This window comes from Heloderma suspectum, chromosome 4, assembly GCF_057233095.1.
Source record: "Heloderma suspectum isolate Gila_16-S chromosome 4, 16-S_ref, whole genome shotgun sequence".
Taxonomy (NCBI): Eukaryota; Metazoa; Chordata; class Lepidosauria; order Squamata; family Helodermatidae; genus Heloderma; species Heloderma suspectum.
This window is the reverse complement of record NC_139461.1, coordinates 212,692,977-212,719,282: the sequence shown is the minus strand read 5'-3', so window position 1 is coordinate 212,719,282 and position 26,306 is coordinate 212,692,977. Positions and strand designations below refer to the sequence as shown.

Here is a 26,306-nt window from a genome sequence, read left to right as displayed (position 1 = left end):
GCAAAGAAGCATCTCCATGAATGCTTCCCATTCGGGAATTTTCTTCTTCCAGAAGTACAATATCTTTTGTCTGAACAAGTGTTTAGTGAATGACGATACAATGGGACTTCTTTGAAAAACACGTGTACTTTCAGAGTATATTAAATATCAGAGTTCAAACATTATCTTTTAAAATTACTGTTGTCCCTTCTTGGAGCTTAAGGAACATGTCAGTTTAAAATGTCTAAATACAGTAAGTAAATGCTGCTTTATTAGCAAAACTGTCAGGAATATACCCCATTTTTACCAGAAGCACACTACAAAACAGAATAAAACTTCGTACCAGGTTTACTGAAATTGGGCTGGGGAATTATTCCTAGCCAGCAACTAAGGTGAGTCAGTATTCTTCTTCTCATAGAAAATAGGTAAAGTTTATCTGCAAGACTACGTATCTCACCTATTACAGAAATGTTAATCATTTCAAGTGTGGCAAACTCACTTAAGCTTTCTGAACATGAGATAGTACGGTAATAACCCAGAGCTATTATCAACTTACAAAGAACAATTAAAAACAGTAATATTTTTTCAATAAAGTATCTATGAGTATTTACGAGGAAGTGTAAGTGTTGTTTACAAGGAAAGGAAAATGAGTTTACTCTTTTAAATGTTACTTATATTTACAGTAAGGATTCATTCTTTTGGTAAACCTTAAAGCTAAAATGCATTTGTCTAATTTGTTTCTTGTAGAGCAATAGCTGTCAAAACAGCTGTCCAGGGGGCAGAGGTGCCTCTCCACTGGCAGGGAGGAGCTCTCTCAGTGGGCATATCCACCCAGAGGCCCCAATTACACAATATTCCCACCAATGGTAGGCCCTGAAACTTCTGCATTCCTTCATTTGTGGAAAAGGTTCACCAGCTTGTAGATGGCATAACTAATGTCCCCCCATTTCTCACCCTGGCCGGAGCAAGCCAGCAGGACTTTGGTAGTGGTGGAAGATCTGCCACTACGCACCTCCCCGAACCCCGCTTAGGTTTGTGCTATAAGGCTGAAATCCTATACATACTTACCTACCAGTACACCCCCAATGGGGCTTGCTTATGGAATTTTGTGGGGCTTACTCATGAGTAGACATTATAGGGTTACATTGTAAACCTTTCTCTTTCTTTTTTTCTAATTGGGTCCAAGGCAGCCTTTCCCAGCCTGGGTACCTCCAGATGTTTTTGACTATAATTCCCAGCAACTCCAGCCAGTATGGCTAATGGTCAGGGATGATGGGAGTTGTAAATCAAAACATTAAGAGAAGACTACTCTAAGGGCTCATTTAAACTTGACCTTTTATACTCAGGTATAAATACCCAGATTTGAATGAGCCTTAAGAGCATTGTGGGCTATCTACTATAGCCTAAATCAGTGTTCTTCACTGCAACACCCGAGGGCCGCTAGTGGCTCCCAATCACCTCAAGTGCAGTTATTTGACTCTCTCTCTCTCTCTCTCTCTTTGCTGTAGCTGCTCATTTTCAGCAGGGGCTCTCTAGCTTTACTTTGCTGTTTGCTTTAGTGGTGGGCTGGCTTCTATGATTTGGGCTAGTAGAGGAGGCTTTGGAGATGGGGAATCAGGAGACCTGCCACTCCTTAGCTGTAAGGTGGGTGGGAGGAGAATGCAGGTGTGGTTGAGAGGAGCCCAAGAGGCAAAGAGCAATGTGACTGGCTAGCTGCTGCAGTGCACTACACAGCCAGTGGAGGTGGAAGGGAAAGTGAATTTCCAGGTAAGAGAGAGAGAGCAACACGGAATTGCTCTAGGAAACTTTGAAGCACTGAGTCAAGCAGAGCACTCTCCGAGTGATGAGAAAAAGATCCATCCCAATCCAAGGACCAAGTGAGCCTGTTGGAATTTGTCAGCCTGGTGAATGACCAATGAAGCCTTGCTTGGACAACATAGAGAGAGATGGGGAAAAAGGGCCACAAAAGGCCTCCGGCCCAGTCTGACACAGTGTTACTGTTTGAGTCAGGGGGAGGGAAAAGGCTCCTAAGTGGCCTCAGTGGCAGTTCCTGGAGCTCAAGTGGCCCCACCGTGGAAAACAGTGAAGATCACTTGTCTAGATACAAATCTCACAATTCAAAGAGCATTGCTCTAAGTACATTTAATTTGTATACAAAATGGCTTCAACGGAGAGGGCAATATTTGTTATATTCAGAACATTTAATTGCACCAAAGAATGAACTATAATTATATGGTTAAACACAGACAAGAATTCGGATTTCACCTGTAAAACTATTATTTCTCCATCCAACTCTAAATGCTTTCACTGATTATGAACAATTAAATTCTTTAAATTCTATTGAAAATATTCATTAATTTGGGGGATGTCTGATGAGCAATAATTTCACTTGCAAACCATATACAGTGATATACTTGCCACAATTAATGAATATTTGCACAGAGGGTTTGTTTTCTTCTAAGAGAAGCAAACTCGAAACATCAACATCTCACAAACTGCATGCCCAAGTCTCTCTCTCAAGAGAAAGAACAGGTACAGGTACTAAATTCTGAATGCAAAAATGTATTGGCAGGATCACTGCTAAGGGCTACAGATTATTACAATATACTTGAAGCTTAATATTCCTATGAAGACATGCGTAATAAAATTAGGCTATTGAATTTGCTTACCTTTGCAGAAAGAGGGCAAAAATCAACAAAAAAGCTAAGAGTAAATGGTTTATATTTTTCAGGAAGCCTCCAGTTCTCCATTATTTCCTCATCAGAAATGACATAGTAGTCCAGCGCCTTCAGTGAAAAAATACTGTTAACAACAATATGCCTATAGGCTATTTTCAGGCACAGTGGAGTATTGAACAAGGTGAGTGCAATCAGATTAGGGCAGAAAGATAATGAATGCACATTTTCCAGTGTTGAAATTCCATTATCATGAAGATACAGTAGACTTAGGTCAGCCATGTTTCCCCAAAACATTGGGCCTGGAAGCTCTTCTAGCTGAAATAGTATTGAAACACATGGGGCAGGAGACTTATTTAGTAAATATAATATTTCAGAATATTAATTAAAATGCAGCGTAAGTAATTCTTTACACAATACAAACATTAAATTTGGCCCATCATTATAATTCAGTACTAACTACAGTTGCCTCCTCAAACCAAGAAAGAGGAAAAACCCTAGCCAATATGCTCTTCTGTATATTACGTATCCAATGTAAAATACTTCACTGAATAATACTTAGAGTGAGCATTTCTGAATAAAGGGAGAAATTCACCACAACAGCTTAATATAAAGCCTGTACAATATAAAGCTTAACAATCCTGTATAAGACTGCATGGCTAAAATCACTGGAGAATCCCAAAGGAAATATAGGGAACTTGCAAATGTGCATGAGCGTCTGTATATTTTGGCATTCTTAAAGTAGTGGGACCCCCTGCGGCAGTATTTCGTGCAGTCCAAAGAGCTGGAAAGTGGGGAAGACCTTATTCTTATTCATGGACTTCATTTATTACAAATTACTAGGCAATGGGTGAAAATTAGAGCTATGTAACACAGAAGCGCCTGCAATTATACAGTACAATCTAATTTATTTGTAAGGTGTAGGCTAATACATCTAAAATATTTTTAATCTAATCATTCTTGTCATTGTAGCACATCTAAACTCCCTTCAAGGACCTACAGTCAGGGCAGAAATATTGGAACAAGAATAACTGTTTTGGCAGTTGGCCTCCATACACCACCACATTGAAGCTGAAAGGAAACACACCCAGATGGGAGCGAAGTCAAGACTTTCAGTTGTAATTCAAGGAGTTTGACAAAAGTAGGGCACTAACCATTCAGGAAGTACAGCCAGTGGCATACACACACACCCATCGTTGGTGTCTCATAAGTAATGGAACGAATGGCTGACAAGCAGCTGCATGGCCAGGTGTAGCCTGTTTCCTGGGTACCCCATGACCAATCAAGCAGATAAAAGGCCTGGAGGTGGTTCTGAGTGTTATATTTGCATTTGGTAGCTGTTCACTGGAACTCCCAACATGAGGTCCAAAGAGAAGTCCATGCGAGTGAAGGAGGCCATCATTAGGTTGAGGAAATAAAATAAACCCATCAGAGAGATAGCAAAAACAGTGGGAGTGGCCAATACAGCAGTTTGGAACATCCTGAAAAAGAAATTAACTGGCAAGCTCAGCAACAGCAAAAGGCCTGGGAGACCACGGAAGACAACTAAAGTAGATGACCGCAGAATTCTGCTCATGGTGAAGAGGAACCATTTCACAACATCTAGCCAGGTCAAGAACACTCTTGCGGAGGTAGGCATGTCATTGTCAACATCTACAGTCAAGAGATGGCCTTATGAACAACAAGGTGCAAGCCATTGGTAATGCTCAAGAACCGAAAGGCCAGATTAGCCTTTGCCAGCAAACACCTAAAAAAGCCTGCCCAGTTCTAGAATAAGTTTCTTTGGACTGATGAAACCAAGATTAACTGGAATCTTATTCCAGAACTGGGCGGGCTTTTTAGGTGTTTGCTGGCCTGTCTGTTCTTCAGCCTAATGATGGCCTCCTTCACTCGCATGGACACCTCTTTGGACCTCATGTTGGGAGTTCCAGTGAACAGCTACCAAATGCAAATGTAACACTCAGAACCACCTCCAGGCCTTTTATTGGCTTGATTGGTCATGGGGTACTCAGAAAACAGGCCACACCTGGCCATGTAGCTGCTTGTCAGCCATTCGTTCCATTACTTATGAGCCACCAACAATGTGTGTGTGTATGCCACTGGCTGTACTTCCTGAATGGTTAGTGCCCCTCTTTTGCCAAACTCCTTGAATTACAGCTGAAAGTCCTGACTTCGTTCCCCTCTGGCTCTGGGTGTGTTTCCTTTCAGCTTCAATGTGGTGATGTACAGAGGCCAACTGCCAAAACAGTTATCCTTGTTCCAATATTTCTGGCCCTGACTGTAAGTGAAAGGAAATCTGAACAGATTTTTTCAGCTGCCATAAAAAAGTTGCTGGGGGGCGGGGCAGGGCAGGCAGGAGCCCAAATAACAACATTTCAAGATATGACTTAGAGATAGAGGAAAAATATTTCAGCTTATTTCAGCTTTAGCCAGCTAATCTTATACATATGTACATCTAGAAATAAAATTTTAACAATACTGAAAAGACTGCATTTCTATTGTAACAACGGCCATAAGATGCTAAGTTACCCTTTTCTAACTGTAACACACACAACTGTTAGTATCAAAAATACTAAATTTTTGTATACTTACTACAGTTTGAATCAACAGTTTACTGGCACAAATGCATAAATCAGTTTATTTCACCGAATTACACTTTTTAATGGTTATCTTTTAAAGCTCCTGTTGCTCACCTGATTACCATGGAGATCCAGTTTAATTAAGTTCGTACAACATTCAAGTGCATCAATATTTGTAAGGAAATTACCAGACAAATCACATGTTTTAAGTGAAACACAATAATGCATGTTTCGTATATCATTTAAATACTGTGCATGTAGCCTAACCATAACAAGATCTTGCTGCTTCTTTGCATCATTTGGATCAGCAGTTTGTCCATATTCAAGCAGCAATTTTTCAGAAGCCGAGACAAGGTATTCTGAAAATTCCTCCTCCATGGTTATCCCTTTTACAGTTTATCCATCAGAGATCTAAGGGGCAAAAAGGATTACACAGTAGGTTACATTTATTCAACTTCCATAAGAAAAACTTCAAATACCCTAAGTAAATATCCAACTGTTTGTTACAACACCCCCTGCTCTATAAAAAGACTAGTCACAACAGGGAAGACTGGAAGGAGGAAAAAAGCTAACAGTGCATTTGAAAACAAGTAAAAAAAAAAAAACCTGCCATTTTTGCATGTTATCAGGAGAACAGAGAACATTAAGGTAGGTTCTATAGCCACCACAAACTGAGACAGATACAGCATACTTAGAATCTGGAATGCACATATGCAAATACGTGAATACGTGAAATACAAATTGAACTGTATTTGATTGTTTGATTGATTTAAGTATATACAAGCCCCCCAAGGCAGCAAACAATACAAGCATAAAAATACGTTATAAAAAAACTTTAACATTAAAAATACAAAAACCCAGCAATATAGTAAAATATAATCCAGCCAGTATAAAAACAATTTTCAGAGCCACAGCTATACATTATCAATAAAACAGTATCATGATAAATAAGAAAAATCATCAATTAGAAGCCAAGTGAAACAGGTGGTGTTTCAAAGACTTTTAAAATACTGCAACTGTGGGGGCCAGCCACATAACCCTTGAGAGGATTGGGCCTCCGAATGAGAAGGCCCTATCCTTCCCAATGTAACTTATCTTAAAGGTGGGCCAACGAGTAGAGCCTCTGATCTTAAAGCAGAGGCAGGTTCATATGGGTGCAGGTGATCCTTGAAATAACCTGGCCCCTGGCTGTTTAGGGCTTTAAAATAAAAACCAGCACTTTGAATTGGGCTTAGAAATGCACTGGTAACCAGCGCAACTGTACAGAATCGGTGCAATATATTCTGACCATCTGGCACCAACAAGCACACAAGTGGCCACATTCTGCACCAACTGAAGTTTCCACGTCATCTTCAAAGGCAGCCCCATTTAGAACACATTACAGTATTCTAGTCTGGATGCAACTAGTGCATGCATGACTAAGGCTAGGTCTGCTTTCTTTTGGTAGGGTTGCAACTGGCATACCAGGCTATGCTAACAAAAGATACTACATCTGTACTTCCATAGACAGTGCCAAGTCCACAAGAACCCCCAAATTGCAAACGTGGCCTTCAAGGGGAGTACAACACCATCCAGGACCACTTACGCCCCTCCACCTAGATCAGCTGGTTTCCTTACCACAGAACCTCCATCCTGCCTGGATTAAGCTTCAGCTTGTTTGCCCATCCCAAAACTGTTTCCAGACATCAGTTCAAGAGTTCAACAGCTTCCAAAGGGTTTGCAGGTAGAAAATGGAGGTAGAGCTGCATGTCATCAGCAGATCACTAGCATTGCAGTTCAATCATCCAGATGACTCTGCCAGCAGTTTCACATAGATGATCAAAAGCATGTGGTACAAGATGGAAACCTGCAGCCCTCAGGGTTCCATGCCAAAGGCCAGGACTAAAGAGAACTGTCTCAGCACCACCTTCCGAAACCTCCCCTCCAAAAACTACTGGAGCCATGACAATACTGTGCCTCCTAAGCCCAACTTATCCAAATACTCAGAAAGGTACCATGGTTGATGGAAAGTTGTTGAGAGGTCCAAGAGAACTAATAGGGCTGCACTCCCCACATCCATTCCCTGGCATAAGTCATCTACCAAGGCTATTTCCATCCAAAAACTGGGCCTAAAACTAGATTGGAAGGGATGCAAATAATCAATTTCATACAAAACTACCTGGATTCTAGGGTGAAGTATCTTCTGGAAAAGTGTAAGAAGACAAGAATTAGCAGTTGAGGAGAGGCAGTTCACTCATGGGATGCTACTACTGGAAGCAGCCAGAGGCAATATTCACCAATTCCCCATTCCCCTGCAGCCCCTTGCGTGCCCTGAAAATCTGCTCCAGAGGTTGGGGGATCCTCCATAATGGGGGGGGGGGGCTACAGGTGGAGAGTGAAATTGGTGAAAATTGTAGGGATGTAAGAAAGTGACTTACCTTTCCGCGGATTATGTTGATGGTGGGGGCTTTTTTTTTTTAAACGCCTTTTTTTTTTTTAAACCTAGCCATGATAGGCTACGTAAATCTTTACGTAGCCTATCACGTCTTTTATATATATATATATATATATATATATACACACACACACACACACACACACACACATACACACACACACAAGCCTGGAAATGGTGGCGGCGGCAGCCAGTCAGAAGACCAGCCGCCGCTGCCGGAGCCACCGCCGGAGCCACTGCCGGAGCTGCTGCCGCCCGGAAGATCTGCCCCAGGTAAGTCTCGTCCCAGGGGGGATCCGCGGGGGGGCGGGGGCAGGCCGTTCCGCCATGGAGTTCGGGGATCCGAATGCACTGGCATTCGGCCTCACCGAGATCCGTGGCGGAATTCTCTGACATCCCTAGAAAATTGCCCTCCTTCTGCCAGTACACACAGAATGGGTAAAACAGTAAAGTAAGAGAAGTGATGAATACTCTGTGAAGATCAACAGAAAGCAATACATCTAATGTTTTAAGAAATAATGGGGAAATCTTCAATTGGCCCTCATTTTAACTGAGCTGCATAAAGTAAACAGTACTGAACTAAAGTTATCAGCTGTTTATTAGAAAGGTGAGGTACAAATCAGTTAAATAAATGAATAACCTGTAACCCTACCCAACTTTGCACCAGCAAAAACTCACTCAAGTCACTGGAAATCTGTCAGAAAAGTAATTTATTACTTCTCCAGCCTTAACTGAGCAAGAGATAAATGAAATGAGGCTGTATTTTAAATTAATTTTTATAGACCCACCTCATGTCAGTATGCTTTGTCACGGTTTAAAGAGATGTCAAATTAATATTGACTGGATTAGTGAAGAAATTTGAGACAGATAGATAGATATATAACTTCTATATTTGAAGTAAGGAGACCATCAGCACCTACAGTTTCAGCCCTTACTTTAAGGGGTAGATAAAAGAGTCTTTCTGTTATGACCAAGACTGGCATTTCATGACGTTTTCATGAGATTCCTTCTGCCTTACTTTTAAGACTTCCTTTATTGCAGGATTTGTGTAGACCATATCAGAGGGCATCACACCTTCATTTTCTTTCATTTGCACTTTGTACTCTTATAACCCCCTGAAGACTAAATTTGATCTGATTCTTCAAATTAAAAAGAAAGGAAGGGAGTAAAAATATCTGTCAACAGCCATAACATATAGAAAAAAGATTTCCACACACATTTATATATCAAGAATTTATCCTCAATAATAGTAAGATTGCACACCTAGCTGATATCACACTCTGGATCCAACAACACACCTCTAAGAAAATGCAAGCTACATCAGTTGAAATTAACCAATATACTTGCTTTGCAATCCTAGTACTAAACATGATTACAAATACATGAAAATATATATGCCAGTTTAGGGGAACAAACAGGACAGACAGAATGTAGCTCCTGGCAGTTCTTTTCTCTGGCTCTTCATGGAAGAGTGCAAGAGACCCCTGATTTACTGGACAGAAGTTAAGCCAATGGTTCACTGGTAAATTTGTAAAGGAACAACTAGTTTAAATAAGTGTTGTCCATCAGTAACTGAGTAAACTGCCACCTCTATCACTACCACAGTGACACATATATTTTCTGGACTTAAGTAAATACCACAGCAGGCAGAAATTATTTTGGCTGACAGGATCAAGAACAGGAACATCAATCACAATATCTCAGAAGACACACAGAGGAAGCAGTCTCCTCCAGGCACTCACACTGCAGTAGGAATGGCACTTGAGACTGATTGCCCTATTTTACCACTTGGGTTTATTAGTAGTACTGGAAATGACTCTGTTGGCCTTTCAATTCTGGGTTTAAATCACTTCTTCCTTTGCAGTAGGGGTGGGGAACATGTGGCCCTCCAGATGTTGGTGGACTGCAACAGATGTTGGTGGACCTGTTCTTTACCTCAATCCCAGCTCCTTGTCTGACCTCTACTTCCTACCTGTTTGTTTCTGCCTTCCAACTGCCTCTCCCTCCAGCACCCAGTTGTCACTTTCTTTCAACATCCCAAACCTTTGTCTCCTCCAGTGAGATTATGGGGAAGGTCCCCATCTTAGCAGTAAAGCACAGACAGGGCTAGCAGACACACCCATCAGAAAGTCTGAAGAGCTGCTGCCAGTCACTATAGCCATTACTGAGCTAGATGCACCAATGGTCTGATATGGTGTGAGGCAGATTTCTATGTTTCAAATCTGACTTTTTCCAGTTCACCCTTCCCAAAATGTGTAGACACTTTCAAGACCAGTCACTAAACAGACAGTAGATGCTGCCCCAGCTGATGTTGAGAATATCTACACATCCTGGGAAGGGTGAGCTGGAAAAAATCAGAGGGATTACCTCACTTTTAACCCACAAATAAAGGAGGCTATTTTGTAGGGATGTCAGAGAATTCTGCCATGGATCTTGGTGAGGCTGAATGCCAGTGCATTCGGCTCCCCGAAATCCGTGGCAGAACGCAGCCCCCCTGCCCCGCGAAATGGGCCCAGAACGGAGCACCTACCTGCTGCCATCTGCGCTGCATTGCGAATGGCGGCCGCGTGTGCGGCCGCCATTCGCTTCTTCCATATAGCCGTGATAGGCTACATAAATACTTACGTAGCCTATCACGGCTAACAGAGGGACGCCATTTGCATCCCTGCGGAAGCCGTGATAGGTTACGTATTTACGTAGCCTATCACGGCTTAACTAAGGGAATGCAAGTGGCGGCAGCTACGGCGGCCGCCATTTGTGTTCCCTTTTTTTTTTGCCGTTTTAGCCTATTTACGTAGGCTAAATATTTACGTAGGCTAAAACAGCCAAAAAAAGGGAACGCAAATGGCGACCGCCGTAGCCGCCACCATTTGCGCCCGCTGTTTTTTGTTTTTTGCCATGATAGGCTACGTAAATATTTAGGCTACATAGCCTATCACGACAAAATACAGGGACGCAAATGGCGGCGGCTACGGCAGCCGCCATTTGCGTCCCTGCAGGTTGCCCAGAGGCCGGATGTCCGGCGGCGGGCAGCCCTGGCCGGCGGCTCCGCGGAATCTCCGCAGAGCAGAGCCAGCCGGAGAATTTTGGGGGGAGGGACGGAGCGCCTCCCCCACACCGCGAATGTCACCCTTCGAAAAGGTAAGTGACTTTCGTACATCCCTACTATTTTGCCTTCATTGACCAGTATACCACTGAATTTGTACACTCAGGAAGTGAAATTCTTCTTCTTCAGTGTTATCAGTTACTGCAACTTGTTACTGAACATGTTATGTCTACAGGAGTATCTGACAAAGACTTTATAGAGTTGAAACAGAAACACACCGGGGTTCTGTAGACTGACGAGCATAACTGATATAGCTGTTTTGAAATTTTGACTTTGTTTATAACCATTGTTTTGTAAAATCAATTGGCATAATTGTACCACTAATCACTATAAATGTAATTAACTGGTCTGGTGCAGTTGTGCAGGTCTCTTACACCTGGACTGTTTGTACTGAAACTGTACTAAGTAACCTGCCTGACTACACAATAAATTCTGAAGCTACAATCCATTAACCTGGCACTGTACGTTACATGCATAGGATTGGGCTGTAGGAAACAATCTTTCCAGTTCATTAATATGAAATAACACTGGACATCCTATGGTTAAAGCCTTCAATTGATGTGTGGTTAAAATGTGAGCTGCAGGGAGAGAATCATGTAGTGCTCCTTGGAGGAAAGATAGCATATATATTTAAGTAAGAAAGGAAATAATATAGATGGGCCTGATCATACATGTACACACATTAGCTATTCCCATGTGCAACTATCTACTCAGTAGAATGTGGAGAATATTCCATATTCCTTAGCTATTGCATATTTGTTCAGGCTATACTTCATGAATCTAACACTGAGGGTCAAACTACACATTACACTAAACATGCTTTTAAAAAGCATGCTAACATGCTCAGTTTCTCAGGGCACCAGGATAGGAGGGATTGTGCCATGCATAGTGCTATGGTACCTAGACACTCTGGTCAATCACCCTTCTCTCTGGGCACATATACCAGAGCAATGGTCTAGAAAGAACAACCATCTCATTCTCTCACCCACACTCTTACTCTGGGTGCTGCAGTGATCCTCTCAGTGAGAGGGCAAATGGGAAGAGGGAGCAGTTCCTCCCTTCTTTCTCTTGGTAGCAGATACTGGACAAGTGATAGTTGACGCTGCCTCTGATCACTCACTTGCCCTCTCCATCTGGAAGGCTCTCCCTGTTCTCTTTGAGCAGTGAAGTGGGATGGACTGAGCCCACTTCTGCCTGCTCACTCACCCTCTCACTGGGTGGTGCAGTGGGAAGGATTAGGCTCACGAGGCCCAATCCCTACTACCACCTTGACATGCAAAGGGAGAAGGCAGGTGAGGGAACAGGGTGACTACTCCCTCCATACCAACCCTCTATACTGCTGCACTGCCCAGATGGCGAGTGACACTGCTGCTTGCAGAGTGAGCAAGAGATGACCGGTGCCTTCCTTCTCTTGCTTGCGTGTCGTACCCACCCCAGCAAAGGCTGCGGCTGGTGGTGCCAGGGTCAGGGGGCTTCGTGAGTACACCTCCCCCGCCCCACTCTTTCCTAGCTTCTCGCAGAAGAGGGGAGATTTCCGTTGGCTGTTCGAGCACCTTTCCACATCAGCTGCTTTCCCTTCCAGCGAAACGTCGCCATGAGCTATAATCCCCAGCAAGGAACAGCCTCGCTGCCTTGGGCCTCCCAATATTCGTACGGGCGACTAACCCCACAGGCCTTTCGCCCTCTCCCGGGGGCTCAGCCCACCAGTCCCTCCTCATTCCCCTCTCTAGGTCTCTTCTTCCTCCCCACTCACCGGCTCCTTCCCACTTCCCACTCCTTCCCTCCCGCGTCTTCCCTTGAGAAGCCTCCTGGCAAGCCGGCGCTCGGCCTTGCGCGCCGCACGGTTACCCAGGCAACCGACTCCCTCGGCCACGCCTGCCAGGGCCGGCCCAGCCGAGCCGAGGGAGAGGCGGAGGCCGCCTCTGTCCGGAAGCGACTGAGCGAGTCGGGGACAGCGGCGGCATCGTAATGGCGCTTGCGGGAGAGGCGGAAGTTTTGCTGCAACGAGCTACTCGTGAGAGGCTGGAGAAGTTCGCCCGGCTGAGAGGTGGAACTGGGCTGCCCTGAGGCGCAGGGGCGGCGCGGCGGGGTTCGGCTGGCTTGGGGCTGTGGCTGCTATTCAACGCCCCTAGGTCCGGATTTGGGGCCGTGGGCGGGCTGGAGAGCCTGCCAGCGCTTGTGGCGGCTTGTGTGGGGAGCGCTGAGTGCTCAGAATCGCAAAGGTGTCTCCCGCCCCGGTTATCCTAACTGGCAAGGAAAGTTGGGGTTTAAAGTGGCATAAGGCGCAGTCCTACGTGTGTTTGGACAGAAAAAAGTCCTACAACTCCCAACGTTCCCGGTGGGAGTTGTAGGACTTTTTTTCTGTCTAAACACACGTAGGATTGCACCCTTAGGGTGTTTCTACATTAGGCAAAAATCCGCAAAAACCCACAGCCTTGCTGGCCCCTCCTGGTTTCGCTTTCTTTGCGGGATGGGGGCGGGGGCTCCTTTACATGGCAGCCACCTGGTTTGAACTGAGGGAGTGCCTCCCTCCCTCCCTGGCATGTATGCAAAGGGGAGGGGTCTTGTTTTGTAGCTGAACTTCTGCTGTACTGTTTTCTCGCAGCCGCCAGGAAACCTCTGACTTACTTCTGAGTAGACATAAGATCACCCTGTAGATCTGCAACCCTTGGCACACTTATGTGGGAGTAAGCTGCATTGAACTCAATGGGACTTACTTCTGAGTAGACATAAGATCACCCTGTAAGTCTGCAACCTTTGGCACACTTACTTGGGAGTAAGCCCCAATGAACTTAATAGGGTGTTCTGAAACAACAGAGGAAGTTGCTTCTGAGCTTTGTGGGGTGGAGGATCAGATGTGTCTCCCTTCATTGCAGGGAGGCATTTTACCCTCTTCTCCCTCCAGTTGAGAAATGCAGAAGCAGGAGACACAATGCCCTCGTGCCTATCAAATCTCATCCTGACTGCACCCCCAGCAACTGAAAAACGCCCACAGCAGGCAGGTTTCGTCCTGCTGTTGGAGAATTTCACAGGGAGGTCATGGCGCTCCTGTTCTGTGAGCTGGAAAAAATACCTCATTTTTTGCGTTTGGGGAAAAAATGAGATAGACTGGAGGAAATGGTGGGAGACACCCTGGAGGGTAAGGCATCATCTAAGGAGCATGCAAACTTCTGAGAGAGAGCCATCTCAATAGCAGGATAAAAGCACCATGTGATGAACCCCTGAAAGTGCCAGTCCCTCTATACCTGTCCCAATTTCCACACACAATGCTATTGGGCATGCTCGTGTGCGATGGGGCACGCACTCTTGCCACCAGGTAACCAGCTCTGCCCTTTTGCTGCCTGCACTTGGAATCGGATTTTAGTGCCCATGCAAAAACAAACAAACTACACTGGATCTAGGTCTGAATTATGAGGAAACAGGATTGTGTGTTTGCTTTCCAGACAGGACTGAAACATGTAGAGGGAAATGTGAAAAGTCTGCAGTGGTGTAGAAGTGCTCTGGAGCATAGAGCATGCTCAGTCTCTTCCATTGTAAGCCTCTGTGTAAGTTGTTAGCAGTCCCGTAATGCTCAAACTTAGGAAAGAGTTCGGAGATCCCATTTCAATGAGAAACTAAGTGCTTATAATGGGACTGCAGAAATATAATTTTGATTTCAGTCTTCTTGCTCTAAAGACCCCACCCTGGAAATTCCCCCTCCCATATCTGACCTGGGGAGAGACTGCAATTGTTTCTTGATCTAAAAGGGCTTCAGTTCATCTTGCTCACAGAATCCTTTTTATAGAATATGTATGCATACACTCCATGCAAATGTTTCTAGCAGTATAATCCTATACATGTTAACTTGGAAGTAAATCTATTCAGCGAAGCTTACTTCTAGGTGTGCGCATAGGACTGCTGCCTAGTTGTGTCAGTAATGTCATACAGAAATGTGGGATGGCAGAGCCTTATTCCTGTTTCTGATAGTAGAGCACAGACTGTAAGTAAGCAAGAGACACAGTGACTTGATAATTTTGGTCACAAGGATCCCCCCCCCCCTTGCTCTTGTTTATTAGTTTGAGGTGGGGGACATCTGCACACATTCTTCTGGATGTCCAGTGGAGACAAATTCTGACAACCATTATATATAGTGCAGGGGTGGGAAATGTGTGGTCCTCTAGATATTGATGGACTGCAACTCCCATTAGCCCTAGCTAGCATAGCCAATGGTGAGGGATGATGGGAGTTGCAGTCCAACATCTGGAGGACCACATATCCTCTATCCCTAATATATAGTATGCTTAGATTGTTTTACCTGACCCTCACACCATGGCTCCACATGTTCTCTGTATTTGTATTGATACCTTATAAGTAAAAACTGCTTTTTCTGACTATTTTTCTCTATGTGGTATCAAACTGTTGACCAAAAAACACACACACACACACAATTATACTTTAGTGAATGCATGCAGAAGAATAAGCGCATCACTCCGCATGTACTATGGGTAAAGCTCAGCAGGAATGGCTAATGGTTGGAGAGAGACTAGGAAACTCTTGTAAATTGCTCTGAGCTTCCAAAAGAAAGAGTGAAGGCACAATCCTTTGCATGTTTTTCTGTCTAAACATGCACAGAATTCCACCCTAAGTGCACTATCAGTAAGTAAACGAGCAATCCTATGGTCCCTGGGATATTTTGGATTCTCCCTCCCAAGACTGTAAACACTCCTATACCTACCTGCCCACTGCCAGTAAGTGAGCTAGATGGGCTCAGAGGCCCATCTGGCTGCCAGGGGTGGGGTGGGGATTCAATCGCCTCCATGCTTCTTCTGCCCTGACAGCAACAGCCTGGCATGGCATAGGATTTTCAAAGCTTCAGCACAGAGGCTTCCATCTAATGAGTAGCAATCACATAGAATTGCACACTAACTGAACTAACTATAAAGCTGAGGTAAGGATTACTAAATAGAAATAATCTGAATGCCAGTACCACATTTGATGGGGTGCTGTTTTTGACAGCTATGCCATCAAAGGAGTAGAAATAGCTCCTTGCCTGCGGGAAGCAGCCATGTCTCCTTGCTGCCTGGACTTAGTCTTTTGATCTTCTGGTGTTTATGGCAGGAAGGAGCAGTTAACCCTCAAACTGCAAATTCTCCCTGCTTGCCCCCTGATAAACACCAGGGGAAAAAATAGAAAACAAAACAAAAAGAGCTAGCACAGAGACAACAAACGTAACTCCTTCCCTCAGGCAAGGAGGTATACTTACTCCTTTGAGTCAGCAGGGTTCTTTCTTCCTGGGAGAGCAGGGGAAAGGCAAGGGCTGAAGGCGAGCCAGCGCTCTTAAGTCTTTCCTTGCCTTTTGGGATCATTGTGGAGGGGAGCATTTGGGATTTCTAAACAGACATAACTTTTAGCTAAGCTTATAGGTTTCATTCTTTCCTCTTGCGTTAGTGGCCTTGGGGGGATACCTGCAGACCACACTTTTTTCTCTCCTGCACTATAGTTTGTTAGGGAGGGGGATTGTTTTAAAGCATTTTGGTGTTCTTGGCAATAATATCACTTGAAATAAAATGTCTTATTTTCAAACAGGTAAAACTGTGCAAACTGGGAAATTCTGGGATATTGTTGTAATAACAGCAGTTGACAAAAAACAAGAAATAGCTTACCAGCAACAATTATCAGAAAAGCTGAAAAGAAAGGAACTCCCTCTCGGTGTTCATTATCATGTTTTTGTTGATCCTCCCGGGCCAAAAATCGGTGGGTTCTTATAGCATTCCTTGTTAATATTAAAACTTGACAAAGAAGTTCTTTGTAGTAAGTAAAAAAATTAAAAGAATAATCCAAGCTGAGTTAAACACCCTTCCATTGAAATTCATAGGACTTAAAAATGCTTAATTTTGGCTGGGTTGTGCCTCAAGTTTGCAAGTCTCTTAACTTTTCAGTCATCTGGTGAGCAGAAACTGAGCCAGTTTTTGGTTTAAATATTCAGAATAATTTGATTAATTTTCAGACAGATAAAAAGGTTCTCCTTCTGGTGCATATTATGACAGCTGTATCTCTTTCACTGAAAGATTTCCAGAATGCCATTAGAAGCTGAATTATATTAATTAAACCTCCAAAAATATGTTCAAATACTATTATTATGCTTCTTTTGATTCAAATGTGTAACTCCCATCACTATTAATGAGCTGGATGTTCTTTTGGATGGCATACCAGTTTAATAGATTCATTAAAGTTTATCCTAGTTTAGGTATTATTCTTGATGCATTCACGTCAGAATTTGTTATGTCTCTGGTTGTGAAGCTTTTTTTCTGTTTCTAACAGTAGAACCCTAAACCTGTCTACTTCAGAGTAAACCCCATTCAATGGGGAAGGATTGGACATTTCTTAGGGATTGGATTAGCTGTAGCACTAATCTTGGGGCTGCTGTTTTGGGCTGTAGCCTCATGATTAGTGTCACATCTAGTTCAGTCCCTAAGAAATAAGAACTCAAATGTGCTAACAAAATGACCCTTGTATGTTCAACCCAGCCTAATTTCAAAGTTCTTCTTTGAAACTTTGAAATATTTCTCAATGAGTTCTAATTTGACAGAAGAGAGGACTACTCACTGCAGTGGATCATTCAGATCTTGAGAAGATAGTTGGTCTTCCCATTTTTTTCATGACTTGGTAAACAGTTGACATTTACATGGTGAACATTCAATTTTAGAGTTAAAAGAGAGAGGTCACAACATAGTGAGTCACCATGCAAACAGCCAGGGCTTCCCCCTGGCCAGCTATGGAAGAGTAAATGGCCCATGCTTGCTAGAACTCAAGATTTCAGCCATAATAACAGTTATGTCTTTTTTGGAAATATGTTGTATGGTTATTGCATTCTTTTGTAAATATTACTGCATCAGTTTTATCCTTTGGTCTTACTCTAAACATTGATCTGTGAAGTTACATATTTAAACTCACTGATATCCAGATATGTTGCCTCTATGTCAGTAAACAGACCTAAAATAAGACTGATATATCAGCAAAAGCAGTGTTGTAGCAGAAATGTATGTGATCTTTTCCCTTGTATGAAAATGTGTTTTATTTTATCAGATTTGTATCCCATTATTCCGTCAAAGATCTCAGGGCAGTACATGGATTCTCCCATTTTATCCTCACAATAACCCTGTGAAATAGGTTATGCTGAGATGGTGATTGGTCCAAGTTCACCTGATAACTTTCATGTGTTTGTGGGGATTTGAACTGGCATACTTTCCAAAAGAAAGCCATTTCTCATCAACCTGTCACAAGTGAGCCCAGCTCAATAGTTTTGTGCTGCAAAAAGAATGGACTGAATATCCATAGCATATTAATCATCTCTTGCTGTTACTCTTTCTAAATTGAAGTATGTGTTGAAATGTTTTGTAGGAAACGGTGGATCAACACTTCATGTCCTTCAGTGCTTAGAAGAGCATTATGGCGATAAATGGGATTCTCTTACTGTCATGTTAATTCATTCTGGTAATCTTTTCGTTAAAATTACATTGTCTTGCATTATATAGGGGGCAGTGTTTCCTTGAAGAGAAAAGAGAGCAGGGAAGGTGAATTGAAGCTTTCCATTCTAAAAAATTAAACTTAAATTAGGTTGGCTTATTTAGATCAAATCAACCCCAGCATCGTAAGCTGGAAAGTGTGCTACAGTTACACTAAAAAAAGCCTTGCCATGTGTGGAAGGAAGGAACGTAGAACAATAAGTATCAACATCCCACAAAATCTCACTCACCTTATAATTCACCTGAAGTTGGAGAGATCTGTGTATATGTATATGATTCAGAAATCCTGTGTGTTCCTTGGAACATGATGAGTTTGCAGCGCACCAGAAAATAATCTTCACGGTGCTACACTATGTGATGAGATAAAACACATGATAACACCTGCTTTATTATGGGCTTGCCTTTGATCTGAATAAATGGTAAAACATGCATATTGCTCGTTAGTTTCTTCACATACTGAATGACTACTGCTTTCCCTTGTGAGAAGGGCCATGTAGAGTTGTGCAAGTTGGCTGATACTCTTATTAATTCAAAGAGTGACTTCTCATAGTTAAACAAGTAATCCTGTTGACACTTGCTTTCTGTGTAACATTCCTTCATACGAGATAGTTACTGATTTTGGTTTGGGCTTGGAATGTCAAAAGAAACAGTATTGTTACCCCCTTTTTTCCAACCCCTAAATTATCCAAACCTCCTTATCATCAGTTTTCTCTAAGTAGAGGCACACCTCTAAAGGAAGTAATTCTTCACGCAGCGCATAGTTAAACTATGGAATCCTCTACCACAAGGTGTAGTGATAGCCATCAACTTGGACGACTTCAAAAGGAAACAAGACAAATTCATGGAGGATAAGGTTATCAATGGCTAATAGTCATGATGGCGATATTATACCTCCTGTTTTGGAGGCAATATGCTTATGTATGCCAGTTACTGGGAAACATGAGCGGAATGGTGCTGTTGCACTCATGTCGTGCTTGTGGATTTCCTACAGGCAGCTAGCTGGCGACTGTGTGAACAGAATGCTGGACTCGGTGGGCTTTGATCTGATCCAGAATTGGTCTTCTTATGTTTATATAAACAGTTCTTTCACTTTTGCCTTATACAATTCTTTGAATTCTCCTAATTGCCAGAACATCCTCTAGATTGTTCAGGCAATTGAGGTGGTTCTGTATAAATATAAGCACCTTTATCTGCGTGCTTCCTTTATGTACAAATTTTACTTTTCATAAAAAACTACAGGAAAATGAGTGATACAACATTAATTTAAAGCATGCATTTTGTTACAGTGTCTAAAAGTAAGATTTAGACATGACTGATAATTAAGAAAAATTCTATCATTTGAATACATACTATAGGTTGACAGTGGCAGTCATAATTTAAATATATGTTTAAGCTTTTAATTCTCTATTTAAACCTGGTTTGAGATCTTGGGGATAGGATATGTTATAAATCTAAATAAATAAAGTCCTCCTCCATCCCATGACTTCCTGAACCCAATTTCAGATATTGCATGTTCTAATGGTGTTCTTCGGGGGTGTTCCTACCAAGTGAGGGTTTTTCACAAGAATAATTAATCAGTCACACTAAAATGGGTGTATGAAATGTTATGTGAATCAGCCCTGGGTGAAATCCTTTAAGATCTGTGTATGAGTATTAACACACGTGTACATTATGTAAATTAAGTACTATTTTCTTTTTGTTTGCTTTTTGTAAAGGTGGATATAGTCAACGTTTACCAAACGCAAGTGCTCTGGGGAAAATTTTTACAGCTTTGCCTTTTGGTGACCCAGTTTACCAAATGCTGGATTTAAAATTGGCAATGTACATTGATTTTCCCACCCATATGAATCCTGGCATTTTGATAACTTGTGCAGATGATATTGAACTTTATAATATTGGAGCAACAGAATTCATAAGGTTTGATCAGCCTGGATTTACTGCATTGGCTCATCCTTCCAGTTTGACCATTGGTATGACTCATGGTGTATTTGTATTGGAGCCACCATTGCATTTAACAGAAGCAGGAGAACTTGAATATAGATCTTGTCATCATTTTCTGCATAAGCCTAGCATTGAAAGTATGTGTCATTCTGGAGCAGTGTATAAAAGATGTAATTATCAGGCATCTCCTTCTGGAGGACTGGGAAATTCAGCAGTGGATTCTGAGTACGTGTATACAGATAGCTTATTTTACATTGATCACTCCACTGCAAAACTCCTGTTGGCATTTTATAAACAGATGGGCATGCTTTGCTGTGAAATAGATGCCTATGGTGACTTTCTCCAGGCATTAGGGTCTGGAGCAACACAAGATTACATGAAAAACACAGAAAATGTTACAAAAGAAGAATTGAGTCTAATGGAAATAAGGGAGAAGATATCGACTCTTCTGAAAGGATTGCCTCTCAATGTTATACTCTTAAATAACTCCAAATTCTACCACATTGGGACTACTCATGAGTGTTTGTTTCACTTCACTTCTGATAGAAACCTAAAATTGGAAATGAGTTTGCTGCCAAATGTTTTTAGCATCTGTCCAAACAGTCCAGAAGATGTGGGGAAATCAGCATGTATCATTCACAGTGTCCTCATTTCAAGGTGTTCTGTTGCACCTGGTTCCTTAGTTGAGTATTGTAGACTTGGTTCTGAGGTTTCAGTGGGCACTAACAGTATTATTAGCGGCTGTTGTATTGACACAAAAGCAGACATACCGCCAAACACTTTCATAGCCACCCTAAGTGTGAGGATTGATGGAGAACTAATGTATGTGAGCATGGTGTTTGGTATAGACGACAACTTAAAAAAGCATGTGACAAATTTGGCAGATACAGACTTCCTAAGGTTTTGTGGAATCAGCCTCGGACAGTGCTTAGAGCTCTGGGGCCTGAGAATTTCAGAGAAGCTCTTTTCTGGTGACAAGACCTATCTGGGTTTATGGACAGTTCGGATTTTCCCTACTTGCTCCACTTTAAGTGATTCAGTGAAGGTGTCATTAGGGATTTTGAACTCTGTGCAGAACAAGTCACCTTTTAAACTGAATGGTTTTAAGCTCTTGTCTGTTGAAGAAATGCTTCACTACAAAGATGTAGAAGACATGTTGAAGTTCAGGCAGCAACTTTTTGAAGAAATCAGTCTGCAGAAACTGAAAGAGAAAGCTGATTTATAAAAGTGTAGGAAAGTGGTACATTTCCCCCATTCTTTAATTTGAAGGGGATTGATTGCTTTCAAGCTTACAAAAACCCAGAAGCAAGCACTACACACATTTTAGTGTGTTTCATTGAAGTAGAAATAATGGAACTGCATTAGCAGTGTTATTGTAGCATAACATTAATAATGCAAAAAAATGCAGATAAACTATTCTTTTGATGAAAAAATTAATGAAATATTTCAAATCTATAAAAACACAAAGAGGCAAATTTTCTTAGCTGCCCATTATTATTATGTTTTCCATTTTTATTAATTCAAGTGGGAAACAGAATTTATTAATTAGAAGTTCGATTGGAAACCACTTAAAAGTTTTTCAAAGAAGAACATTACCTCTAGCAACATTTTTCCTTTTAGGTTTTAAGGGGGCAAAACAGTTGTACATTTAAACATGTTTGTTTATGGCTTTGCTAGTTGAGACATCAGAATGAAAGTTAGTGTGCATGTTCACGGCACCATTCTATGTTCCACGTGCAACCTTCAGCTCCATCCCCACATCTGTTTTCAAGGCAAAGGTCAAAGGAAGCAAAATGAACTGCACCAACTGAAAGAAGCCCTCCCAAACACTGCTTCAGAAGTTACAATAATATTTGTTCATCTCAGATAGTTTCTTAGTGATTCCCATATTGCGAGTTTGGGGACATCTTGTCATAATTTTCAGCTGTGATAAGTTCAATGTTTTACGTACTCACATGTTCTGCAAAAGTATTTGCCACAGGCATAGTAGTAGTGCCAGATATATTCTGACATTATTGCTGTTGCCTGAATCCCTTCCCCAAGGGTGTTTGTCTGTGCCTTAATATCTTTTAGGCTTCAGGTGAAAGCAGTTATGTGGTATAACCCCTAGGCAGGTTTACTCTGAAGCCTTCAGTGTCCAATGGGACTTGCTCCCTAGGAAGTGTGCATAGAATTATTGTTCTATAAAGCAATCCTATGCACGTTTATTCAGAAGTAAGTTCCACTGAGTTTAATATGATGTACTCCCAATAAGTATGTTTAGGATTACAGCCTTGTTAACCAAATGAATAATTTGGTTTCAATTATAGTTGGCTTTTGGGACTTTTATATGTTGTGATGCTGCTGCTTTGTGATCTGAGTTTTTGTATTGATTTTAAAATACCTTTATAAACTGCCTTGGACATCTGTCTGATGGAAAATGATGGATATAATTATTTTAAACAAATAAATAAAATTGCTGCTTGACCAAAGGAATTTTTGTGGGGCTTGTTTGTGTGTGTGTGTGATTCTCTTCTATTGACCATTGGTAGAAATGGATTCTGAAGATAGTGCATTCACAAAAGACTAAGCGGTGAGTTTTTTCATTGTAGCTTTGGCTGACAGCTAGATCCTGAACAAAGTGAAAATACTAGGGCTATGCAAAATTCTTGGATGGGGCATGAAGCCAAGGTGAATATCCTAGCTTTGAAACTATTCAGACCACCCCCAAACTGAGGCAGTCTGGGTCCGAAGTAATCCAAGCTGAAGCACTGTCTCAAAGCTTCAGATCCACCTCAGAAGGTTTTTTTTAAAAAAAAAACCTTTGTAAGCCCAATTTTATACATTTTGGAACTTCCCACAAGCTCTTCAAGGTCTCCATAGAAGAGAATATGCTAGGCAGGGGAAGAGGTAGAGGAGGGGGTATAGTTTTACAACGGACAGCTCTTGTTTCCAATCAAGCAATGACTTTACCAGGGCTCTCCAATCACAGGGATGTTGAAGGAACATATCAGAAACTGTTTGAGGGATTTCTCTGCTCTTTATTCGTTTGTGTACTGTGCGGAACAGTAGCATCAGCGCTTAAAAAGTTGGTGGTTGCTTGTGTGCCCTCCTTTATTCCTTTTGTTCCTTCATTCCTTATTCGAGACCAATCCTTCCTTCAATTACTTTCCTCCCTAGAAGCCAAATCCCCCTTGCATCCTATTTTTTTCTTTACTGTTACTGTTGTTTGTGTCTGCCTTGAGCCTAATTTGCATTGCTGGTTATTACCCTCCCTTCTGGCTGTAGCAGGATTCTATTTAATTTCAGTGCTATATATTTATAGGTCTGTGAGTATCTGTCTGACTCTGTCTGCCTGTGGTCTTTGTCCTGTGTTTTGTATGACTGTTCATACACTCACGCACACAGTGTCATTAATATGCACCAAGTACTATATTCGTGTACACCGTCATATATTTCAATAAAGTGTCACATCCCATCCATCCACTCCATCAAGGATGAAGTAAGAATGTTGCAAAGCTTGTGTTGTCCCCCAAGCTGCTTAGCACACACCCCGGCCCCATGACCTACATGTCTGAAATTTGTTAGGCTTCCTCCCCTCAGAAGGGGCTGCTGTGCCTGAGAACTGTATCCTATTCTGCTAAGCCACACACACAAAAAAAGATATAAGCACTTGTTAATTCCCTCATAAGTCGAGGAAGACATCCAAGGCTTTGGGAAATGAACCAAGACAGGTCTGCACTTTGGATCCAGACTGAACTGCAATATCTATTCGAGCCTTCAAATTGAAGGAGCCCCCTATCTAAGGCAAAAAGCCAAGTTCTGGGGCAAAAAACAATATGTGCAAAGCCCTAGGAAATACTACAAGTGGGCATTCATGCTGCTATACATGGAAGTGGGGGTCACTGAAATCTATAAGATTGATTTGCGAGTGGATGAGCTTAGAATGGGATGTTCTGTGGAAATTTTGGGAGCTACTGGCTTTATTTTCTTCAGTTTATGAGTCGCCCTATGGTTGAAGCTCTCAGTTCATGAATTGTCATCAACCATTTTATGTAACCATTTACCTGTACTTCTGTGTTCACCCTCACAGCTTTGTGCATGTGCAGCAGCCAAGGCTGTATGTGTGGAATCCTCTGCAAATAATCAGTAATGCTGACCATCAGCTCCCCAGGAAGAGACTAAATCCAGCCAGTCTTCTGAAAACCCTATTGCCAATTTTCTAGCTGGAATTTTGCACACCCAGCCCAAGCAACTGGATTAGACTTGGAATCATACACACAGCACCTGCTTGTGAATGCAGTTCCTCATCCAGCCAAGGATATACCCATATAGGCCTGCTTCCAAATGTGTGTGTGCTCCCTAGCTGGATTGGTCATTGGCTTTCAAGACCTGACTTTGGCTACTTTTTCAGGTTAAAAGACAATTCAGTTGTCGCATATGTATGCTTACTTCTGTAGTTCTAACAATCAGACTCATAAACCAAATCCCTTTTCCATTATTACAAAGTTTCTATTTTTGCAGTCATCCAAAGCTTTTTCATTCCAGCCCTCTTTCATGCAAATACTTACTCAACAGCTTTAACTACAAGATTGACATATACACTTCACATGTTTTATAGGACTGGAATATTAAATACAGCATTTGGATTCCAGTAATTCAAACTAGTTTATCCTTTTTGTAATTCTGTACCTGAAGAATTAAGAGTTTACTGTGCATAAGATGCAACAGGTAAATGTTTGATAGAAATTACAGAAGTATGAATGCATGCCATAGAAGTAAAAATTTAACCTTTACATACACAGTTTTTGTAAGTGCTATAATCCCGATATCTGTCCCATATATTTCATCTCAGAATTAATCACCAAGCAATTTTTTGCATCCTTTCAGGCATCGTGTGCGCACACATGTATGTATTTTATAATTGTGCTGGACCCTTGCAGCCTCCATCTGTATGACTTCCATTTGAATTGTATGCAGTCCCACTTCACACAGTTGTAAAAGTATGAATGTTGAAACAGGAAAAAGCACAAGGGAAATGTATAAGTCATGTTAGCCTGTGCCCAGAATAACCTGGGGCCAATTTAATGTAATTCGCAAGATTCCATGTTCACTTTAGATTATTTCCTTGCTCTCTGAAGCTCACTTGACCCCATTTCTGCCAGCTAACTGTTTGGTGCCAAGTAGTGGAAACTCCAGCCAGCCAGAGTGCGCTGCAGAGCCAATGGAGAGAAACAACACATCCATCACCACCTCGTGTGGTTCTCCAGCACTGCAGGCTAATCAGTAGGAAACATGGGCATTTCCAAGTCCAGCCAATCTGCGGTGCTGATTGCGGTGGCACACAGGCAGTCTCCAGGGCAACCTCCCCACCAATGCTGTGCTCAAAGGAAGAACCCCTCAAGCAAGACATTAAGGGAGGAGAGAGGCCTGCCGCCTCTGACATCGGGAGGTGGAGGAGGGCAATGGCTGCTGCCTGGGAAGGTAGGAGGACTGGAGGGGCAGGAGGGGCCAGGCTGTCATGGCTGGGGGTGGGGGGCAGCCCAGGCAGGGAAGGGCAGATGGCTGCCACTGTCACCTTGGCTGGAGGGAGGAAGAGGACGGTGGGTGGGAGCCACCACTGCTGTCGTTGTCAGGGAGGAGGCAACTGGGCAACCGCTGCCGCCACCACCACCACCACCACCATTGTCATGGTTGGGGGAGTTGGAGAAGGCAGCAATGGGGATGGGAGGGGGAGGAGGGTGGCTGGCCGCCACCACCATCGTTGTGGAGGGAAGAGGAGAGGCGGGTGGGCAGGCAGTTGATGCTGCCACCCCCATCATAATGGTGATCTATTATAATCCACATTTATTGGGGTACAACTCCCATACTTCCCAGCCCTTGTGGGAGTTGTAGTTCCACACATCTGGATGGCATCAGGTTGGAGAAGACTTCTGTAATTACTAGCCCACAGTCCTTTGAACGCTTCTGGAAAGGTGATATCTAACATCTAAAAATCTTCCTCTTGCAGAAGTGGTTGCACATTACACTTGTGCAAATGTGTTGCACAACCGTGCTTGCGCAAATGTAACTTTAGTTGGATTCTACTCTTTCACATTTGGAACCTAG

At 42.5% G+C, this 26,306-nt stretch overlaps 2 protein-coding genes across 3 annotated transcripts in view; one reads left to right on the top strand and one right to left on the bottom strand.

The window, feature by feature from the left end:
• Positions 1 to 12,619, bottom strand: part of LRRIQ3 (leucine rich repeats and IQ motif containing 3) — a 49,213-nt gene extending 36,594 nt beyond the window's left edge. Inside the window, exons 1-4 of one of the 2 annotated variants that reach the window (XM_084852226.1) lie at positions 12,527 to 12,591; positions 8,603 to 8,806; positions 5,348 to 5,644; positions 2,649 to 2,972 (exon numbers count right to left, since the gene is read on the bottom strand). In XM_084852226.1, the coding sequence (XP_084708352.1) occupies positions 2,649 to 2,972; positions 5,348 to 5,611 (588 nt within the window). In that variant the 5' untranslated portion in view covers positions 5,612 to 5,644; positions 8,603 to 8,806; positions 12,527 to 12,591. Of the gene's footprint in view, positions 1 to 2,648; positions 2,973 to 5,347; positions 5,645 to 8,602; positions 8,807 to 12,526 lie in introns of both variants that reach the window. The other variant, XM_084852225.1, reaches the window with a different exon arrangement.
• Positions 12,620 to 12,701: 82 nt separating this feature from the next.
• FPGT (fucose-1-phosphate guanylyltransferase) lies at positions 12,702 to 22,692 on the top strand. The gene is made up of 4 exons (XM_084852227.1): positions 12,702 to 12,820; positions 16,339 to 16,506; positions 18,154 to 18,246; positions 19,994 to 22,692. Exons 1-4 carry the CDS (start codon positions 12,742 to 12,744, stop codon positions 21,442 to 21,444), a joined length of 1,791 nt encoding a protein of 596 aa, XP_084708353.1. The 5' UTR covers positions 12,702 to 12,741; the 3' UTR covers positions 21,445 to 22,692.
• Positions 22,693 to 26,306: the final 3,614 nt, after the last annotated feature.

What these genes read in the sequence shown, in the direction of transcription:
- FPGT (XM_084852227.1), top strand. Translation starts at nt 12,742, where the DNA reads ATGGCGCTTGCGGGAGAGGCGGAAGTTTTGCTGCAACGAGCTACTCGT. An exon ending in TCCTCCCGGGCCAAAAATCG is followed by an intron (nt 16,507 to 18,153) that starts GTGGGTTCTTAT and finishes AATGTTTTGTAG; the next exon opens with GAAACGGTGGATCAACACTT. An exon ending in TGTCATGTTAATTCATTCTG is followed by an intron (nt 18,247 to 19,993) that starts GTAATCTTTTCG and finishes CTTTTTGTAAAG; the next exon opens with GTGGATATAGTCAACGTTTA.